The 8,563-nt window shown below is 31.0% G+C and overlaps 1 protein-coding gene across 1 annotated transcript; it reads right to left on the bottom strand.

Moving 5' to 3' along the window:
* Positions 1-1,908: 1,908 nt before the first annotated feature.
* Positions 1,909-4,218, bottom strand: LOC124898002 (protein FAR1-RELATED SEQUENCE 5-like). The gene is made up of 6 exons (XM_047411621.1): positions 3,758-4,218; positions 3,326-3,697; positions 3,137-3,206; positions 2,229-2,407; positions 2,056-2,119; positions 1,909-1,962 (listed from the first exon to the last, which is right to left on the bottom strand). The coding sequence occupies exons 1-6, from the start codon at positions 4,216-4,218 to the stop codon at positions 1,909-1,911; spliced, it is 1,200 nt and encodes a 399-aa protein (XP_047267577.1).
* Positions 4,219-8,563: the final 4,345 nt, after the last annotated feature.

The following is an 8,563-nucleotide window of genomic DNA, read 5'->3' as shown; positions in this document are numbered from 1 at the left end:
ATTTGATATTTTCCGAATATCCAATTATATAGTTAAGTGATCTATAGGCTACATACCTGGTCCACACTCCAAACGCCACATATTTGTGTGAATACTGCTCAAGCAAACTTTGAATTATTAAACATAGTAATAAAGTAGACTCTTAACTTTACAATGCAGACTTCCTTGCAACCAACATATGGCAACTTTTGATGAAAATATCATGCTAAGACTGAAAATCAGAATGTGGAAGGGAACAACAAAAAAAAAAAGTCTTCATGACATGATATATAACACCATTATTGGCTGTACTTGTCCAACTCTAATGCTCCTAACATAGGTCGGAATATGGCTTTAACCAAGGGGACTTGGTCAAACCTTCTTAATTCTTGTGTTCACATGTCAATAGTAGATGGAAGCAAAACTCAACACTTGGCAGATAACATAACATATATTGCTCTCCATCACATTTATAAGAAGTAATATTTTGACTTTACATCACATTTACATCCAGTTCGTATTGCATATAGTTTGATGTAAATGTTATTCGTGTTACATCTAGTTCTCCCTTTCTTAGAGTTGGATCAAACTACAATAACATAGGTTTTAAGGTGTTTCATTAATTGAGCCACACGTATCAACGTGTAATAAGATCAAACAAAATTGTTTTTTTCTAGGGTAAAACTGTATGTTCAGATGTGTAAAACTAGCAAATAAAATTGAATTTTTCTCAAAATGTTAGTTGAAAATCACCACTATTATCACCAAATAGGATCACTACAAGCATGTCCAACTTTAATATGGTAATACCGAATTCCGTACCAAACCAAAATTTTATTTACCGATTACTGAATTATCGAACCGAAGTTTAATGGTATGATATTTGGTATCTACCTTCAATTACCGATTATCGAATTACCGAACTCAAATTATGAAAATACCGAATCGAATACCGCATGCCTACCCTTACTCTCTAGTAAACAAACTATCCAGTTTGTCGAGTGGAGTGTTAATCTGCTGACAACTGTCCACTAATAAATCTAAGGGCTAGTTATTAATTAATTCAAAAAGCTTTTTAAACCATGGTTAAATCAAAGTATCAGTTATATATTTTATTTGTTTGCCTTATCAGCAACGTTAGTGGCAAGAATCTTGCTCAAGTTAGTTAATTTTTCTTTATCTGGAATCCTATTATCAGATTATTTTACAGATTTTCAATAAAGCTTTGATCTTTCGATTATCAGATTAGCTATGGAATCCACTTTACAGATTATGCTACCTTACTTTGATGATTTATTTTTTGTTTATTTTTTAATTTTAATGGTCTTCTTTTATTCATTATTTTCACCTAAGCTTCAACCCATATTCCGATTCTTTCAAATTAATTATTCTGAGATTGTAGTGTTTTTCTTATCCCAAGATTATAGCATTTTTCTTATTACGCCTTGAGGGTGGGATTAATAATCTCAAAATAGCTAAACTCTAGATTAATAATTTCGAGATAACTTATTTTCCAACCAAACGACCCCATACATGTTTATTCTTCAGACTCCTTATCAGTGACATTATGTGATGACAATGAAACAATATACTTGATAAATTTACACATTATATTCTAATACAACGCTTAATGTGACACATAAATCACATTTGATAAATGTGACTTTCAAATCCGTGTTGTGTTTGCTACTGCAATTTATAGATCATAGTTTTTAGATGTGCATAACTCAGCCTTACACATTTGGCTAGCTATAAATCATTGCAAAAAAGGAAAGTGAGATTGCTTCCTAATCTGACGGACTCTCATAATATGCTTACATCTAGCTTATTATTGATAGCTCTCATTTTCTAGAAAGGAGACTGATTTGTTCTTCCATCAAACTAAACAAACATAAAAGTGAATACAATAAAGGCTCATACTAACAACTTTTAGCAGAAAAATCGGTCATTATACTGCTGTACTAGAACGACTACAGAACTAATCTACGTATCCATAAGACAATAGATTAGAGACAAATATCAGACATATTCTCTTAAGCATAATAAAAGATATATCGAGAAAAATACTTATAATACCCATAAGAACTTCTGTGAGAAGGCGCACACAACTGAGCTAACATTCAACACAAATATCAAACAGCTGAAACTAGCGAGTTAAAAAAACACAAGCCAGACATGAATCCAAATAATCGTCAAGGCAACTTAGGTTATGCAAGTGACATCATTGATCCACATGCAACATTCCTTACCAGATTTTCAAGGCTTCAGAGTACCTCTCAGAAGACACATATCTGGCGCTAATAGACTTGAACATCTGTTGAGCTCCATAGTAATTTCCCTGTTTTACAACCTTTTCTAACTTCTCAATATTCTCTTGAGCTGGCGGCAATGCCGCATGTTTGGCTCTCTCTCGAGACATCCTATGAGGCTAATACTCATGAATTACATTACAAATTATGTTGAAATAAATATTTTCTTCATTGTTGCATTAAGAAATAATAACCAGAACCTCGATCATATTAAAATTGTCAACATAATTCATAATAACAAACACCAGACTGTCACAAAACAAAAGACATAAAGCTACTGAACAAAACAAATTCCAACATCCACATGTGGATTACAGCCTCTTAATGCAAAAAAAATGAAAAAAATTCAACTCATAGAAGTCAATGTCAATTGCGCTCGAATACAAAGTCCGAACTGAACCAACCTACTACTCCAGACAAAAATCATTATATAGTCTCTGCTTTTACGAATTTACCACAATCAATATTGATAATAGTTGTTTGAATTGGGAAAAGAAACATCCTGCAATTGATATAAACGACATCTTATGACGAATAACATTACTTACTAGAAAAATATATACACATGTGTAGTAAATGTGTTTTTCAATTACTCTTAAGAGTTGAGTCAGACTTCCAACAGATGATTCTTGAGATAAGTGTGAAGAGCACCATGAAGGAAAACTTCCTTCTGTCACACCCTATCAATTAAAAGATAACATGATTCTTTTACGTTAGACAACAACAATATTTCTAGTAAAATTTCACAAATAAGGTATGCGGAGGGTAAAGTTTACGCATATCTTATCGCTACTTCAGAGAGGCAGAGAGACTGTTTTCAAAAGAAAATATAAAACATCGCGACATACCATAGCATTTGAAGTGTTAGATAAAGACGGACGTGAGACCCGAAGATTTGGAAGGTCATCTAATTGCTTGCTAGTTTGACATTGAGAAGATAGCAATGGAGTCTTATTTTTCTTCTTGGATTTTTCCATAAAACTCTGTGGCCGAGTATTACAACGATGAGTTGGTTCCTTTTTTTTCAGCCCAGTCACCTTTGTGAGGTTGTATTGTCAATAAATATTATTTCACTCAATTCGTTTTGAATACTATTGCTTGTAGCCAACTTTTCTGCCGATTCATTCATCCTCTTAATATCTTTTAACTTGAAAATTATCTCATTTGCACCTTTTACAGCCAATTCATATCCTTCTTTGGATTCTAAAGCTTCACTTGAAATTTGAACAAAAGTATGACATAAATGTCTATACCTTGTGGTAACTTCAACTTTCGGATCAATGTCTTTTTCAACTAGACTGGCATCCATCTCATTTATGTTCGTAGCATCTTTGGTCCACCTCTTTAATATGTAATGTACATGAATCATATCCTTTATATTCAGTATGTACGGGATCTTCAAAGCATGTCTACACAATATACCCAACAATTTAAATAATTTACAACTGCAAGAAACATGAGTTACTGACCGCTTAACTGTTACAACATGCTTCTTAACACTTCCAAGACTGCTAACACTGTAGGTACACACTTCTCCTTCGTCATAACAATCCTTTATTGAAATCAGTAATGATCTTTCCCATTCATTTTGAAATATGTCAAATATAGTTGGGGTGTACACTTCCCTAGCGTGAATCCGTAAAGGAAGTTTAACCTTTAAATTAGGTATTTTTTGAGTCATGTCAAAATTTGACTTATTCTCATTCACACGTTTATCATCAACCGGTCTTTGAAAATATTTAAAAAACTGAACAATATCCAGATCAGATTTTAAATATCCCCTTAAAGATGCATTAAAGCTTTCACTTAATTGTGTGCTTCGCATACCTGCTGAGAATGTATTTCTCCCATATGTCATGGACCATTTCTCCCTTATTGCAAATGTATTTTTCAACCAATTATTATCCTCAAGATCATATTTCTGAAGCATTTCATTCCACGCCCTTAAAAATCCTTCTCATACTCATAATCATAAAGTAATTTGCTAAAATCTCTCGAAAATGACTCATTAACTCTAAAGATATGATTAAGATGTTTAAATGCATTTTTTTCCAAGTGCCATATACAAAGACGATGATATGTTTGTGGCATTACCAATGAAATAGCAGCAGCTATTATAAGATCTTGACCAGTAAAAATTGTTTGTGGTTTATCTGCAGACATAATCCTAAAGAATGCATTAAAAAACCATTCAAACGATTCATTTGATTCTTCATATAAAAGGGTTGCTCCAAATATAACCATTTTCCTATGATTATTCAAACCAACAAACAATGCCAAAGGTCGATGCTCTTTATTTGTTCTGTATGCCGTGTCAAAAGACACAATATCTCCATAAATCTTAAAATCTCTTATCATCTTTGCATCGGTCCAAAATATATTCGCTATCAAACCATCATCATCTAATTGTAAAGAATACCAAAAAGTAGGATCTTCTAATATTCTTTTCTCAAAATAATTAATCAAACTACGAGTCACTCCACATTTCAAACTATCTTTTCTTTTATCCTGAAGATAATTTTTCTGATCTCTCTTTGTGTAACCTAGAAAAGATTCCCCTCCAACTTGACGAGCAGAATAATCAAATGAAGCTTTAGGACGTATCTCTTGTAGACACGTGATTTTGACCCTCCCCGAGTTTAATATATATATTTTTCGATATTAAATATTTATATTTGGTCTAATATTATTTGAATTCTTATTTTATTTTAATAAATTTTTAGTTAAAAAATAAATAAATTTTATTTTTGAGATGTTTTATTTTTATTTTATTATATTTTTTTAAAAAATACAAAAAAATTAAAAATATTTTCTTTTTAAATTTTAAACAAATAAATTAGTAGTTTTAGTACTCTCTTAATTATATTTATTTTTAACTAATTCTAAGCTTTTATTATATTTTTTAAATATAAAAATTAATTAGTTATTATTATTATTATTATTATTATTATTATTATTTTATTTATTTATTATTATTATCTTTTAAAAAAAATTAAAATTTGAAATTTCTTCTTATCCTAAACAGCCCAACCACCCCCACATTTCTCTCAACCCCCTTAACTCCCTCAACTTCCCAACCCCTCCTACACACTATATTACACACAAGACAACACAAAAACATACATTCAGACACAAAACTTGAAGACACAGTAGAAAAACTCAACAAGAAAACTGTGAGAGACAACAACAAAAGAGGGAGACATCAACCAAAAACTTAGACAAAAAGTCAAAGAAAAATAAAGGGAGTAAACAAAAAAACAAGGAAAACAGTGGAGGGAGAAAAAGAAAAGAAAAAGGAAAAACAAAATTGGAAGAAGAACAACCGGGAAGAGAATTCTTTAAATTTGGAGAATTGAGGTCGGGTCTTCGTTCGAGTTTTCGGTGAGGATATCTTGCTTCGATACTTAATTTAATTTGTCGTACAGGTTTTTATCTCATCTTGTACAATTTATTTTATAAAGTTTCGTTATGGAATCGAAGCATGAATGAAGTTATTTCAATGGCTTCTATATTATTTAATGTGTAGTTTTGTCATTTTTTTTATGTAGTTCACGTCCTACGTCTCTATTTATAATTTATTTGTTGTAAAAAAATAATGATTGATTAGATTGGTTTTAAATTTTAAATGAGATAATTTTTAAAAGTTATTGGTGTTTTAATATGTAAAATTGTGTTAGTTGACATGCAATTAATTAATATGTAGTTATGTTATAGACCACAATTAATGACTCATGCATGCATGCATGTAAAAACCAAAATGAAATACACATCATGTTAAAGAGTATAGGTTGTTTGTTCATGGATTTTGAATAAATGAATTATTGTCTAAAAAAAAAAAATCATATTTTGAGTTTTAAGTTAATGTAAAATAAACATAGTTAGAATTTCAGTACGTTAGAATGATGGTTAGGTTCAAGGTTTGAATATTTAAAAAATTAAGGTGATAGTTTTTTTTTAAGCTATTGAAATGGCCCAGTGGATATTAAATGATTTTTATTTATTTTTTGAAATTTAATTCGTCGAATAGAAGAAATTTTTTCGGTTATGTTTTATTAAGTTGAAACTTATTTGTGTGTTAAAAGTACTGTTTTGTTCTTATGGCTTATAAGCAATTTAGAAATATCATCTTGATAGAGTGCTAATAATTCTAACCATGGTAATTTGATATTAAATCAATTTAGGTACATTTAATATGTGTTGGCCGTGTCTTCTATTATATTTTTAAATTAAATATCCCTTAGTTAAAAGTTTGTCAATTCTTTTGCCATTATAATTAATTATACTTTAGTCATGCCTGCGATTACGTTCCTTAATTTATTTCATAATTACAAAAATTTTGTGTATGGCTATATCCTTTAACAAAAATATAAATCAAATCTAGTCAGTCCTACGGAGAAGACTTTATTATTCTTTCACTAACAATAATTAAGGGTAAATTAAAGTTATGTCCTTGTTATATATTATATCACGTTAATTGTTTAAAAATACTTGTCTCGATTAAGAATGTGACATATGCATCTTTTCGAGACATTTAAAATTCAAGGATGCTATAATGTACCTTGGCATATATTTTTCAAAAATTATTTTTCACATAATTTATTTAATATAAGATAATACACAAGTTTTAGAATAATAAAAATGAGCAATTTTAGGCTTTAACATAATTTATCAGAATAGTTTAAGTTAAGATAAGTCAATAAAAGCGATCGTGCTAGAATCACGGGACTCGACGAGTGTCTCACACCTTCCCCTCGGTCAATAGAATTCCTTACCCGATTTTTTATTTTCGCAGACCAAAATAAAGAGTCATTTCCTTTTGATTAGGGATTCAATAAGGTGACTTGGAACACCATAACTCATTCCAAGTGTCGACTCTATAACTAAAATAATCCTTATTCAAAACCGTCACTTTAATTGAAAAAATCCTTCGACTCGAAGCCTCGGGCTGAAAAAGGGATGTGATATCTCTGGCAACTCTGCTAGGGACTAATAAGAATTTGAGCTTTTTATATTGACTTATACTTGCTTTAATTATTGTTGATATTGTGTTTGTTGGACTTATGTGCTACTTGTCGCTTATTTACTGCTTTGATATTGATTGAACTATATTATATATTGTCTTCTCTTGTGCACCTCCTCTGAGTCTCTGAAATAGAATAGAAGGATGCAACGCGTGCATCCTAATTTTTTTTGAGATAGTCGGAGTGTCAAGGCACCTGGTGAAGGATTATAGTCACACATATTAGGCGGGGTTCGGATCGGCAACGAAGGCGGTGTTGCCCTGCTACCGATCAAGTTGTCCCTCCACGGCTCGAGTGTCCGCTCGGGTAAGCCAGTCTAGACACCTATCCCTATTAAATTTAGAAGAACTGAAAACTCAAAATCTGGTCATCCCTATTAGGTGCCGCTTTATTTGCATCATATGCATTTGACTTAACGGGACTCGGCATAGGGGTCGGGTCTGTCTAGGACAGGTGACCTACTTTATAAAGACCAACATGTACATCTTACGTGTTCTTTGACATTTGTTTGGAAGGTTGTTTGTTTGTTGACCAGCTTTAGGCAACTTTAAAATGTAAGAGATTAAATTATCCTCACATTTAGTGAATCATTTACAAAAAAAATATTTTTAAAAGAAAAAAAAATTAGTATTTTTACGATCTTTATGAAATACGAGGGTCTGATTCTCACATTTTAGTGGGATACGTAAGAAGTCCTTCCCAGGATACGACCCTATCTTTTGAAAAATTATTCATAGATTTATCGGCGAATATTTTGAAATATGATTACTTTTATAATTATTTTTCTAATCCCCAAGTTTAGTTTTTATATATCTCAATAGCCCTGAATCTTTAGGGATCGTGAGGCTAAGTTTTTACAAAATAAAATATATATAAATCTTAACAGCTGTGAACCTTTAGGGGTCTTGAGGATGAGTTTTGTACGACGTATATTTCACGAACTACGCATACCTAATTCTCACATTGATGAGATACGTAGGTAGTCCTTCATGGATTTGTTAATTTTAAAGAAAAAAATATATTTGTGTTTCCTTCAAAACAAATAAAGAGGAGATTTTTTGATCTGTATATAAAAATAAATTAATTTATTTTTAAAAATAAAATGTGTTTTATCATTATTAATGAATTCAAAAAATAAAAATATTTCTCATTTCTCAAATTAAAAGAAAAATGGGTTTCTTCATATCTCCAGCTTCCCAAACTACATAAGATCTGATTCATGTTCTGGCATGATACGTAGGCAACCCTTCAAAG

This window comes from Capsicum annuum, chromosome 4 (assembly GCF_002878395.1).
Source record: "Capsicum annuum cultivar UCD-10X-F1 chromosome 4, UCD10Xv1.1, whole genome shotgun sequence".
Classification (NCBI taxonomy): Eukaryota; Viridiplantae; Streptophyta; class Magnoliopsida; order Solanales; family Solanaceae; genus Capsicum; species Capsicum annuum.
The sequence above is the reverse complement of the archived record's forward strand: the minus strand, read 5'-3'. Positions and strand labels throughout refer to the sequence as shown.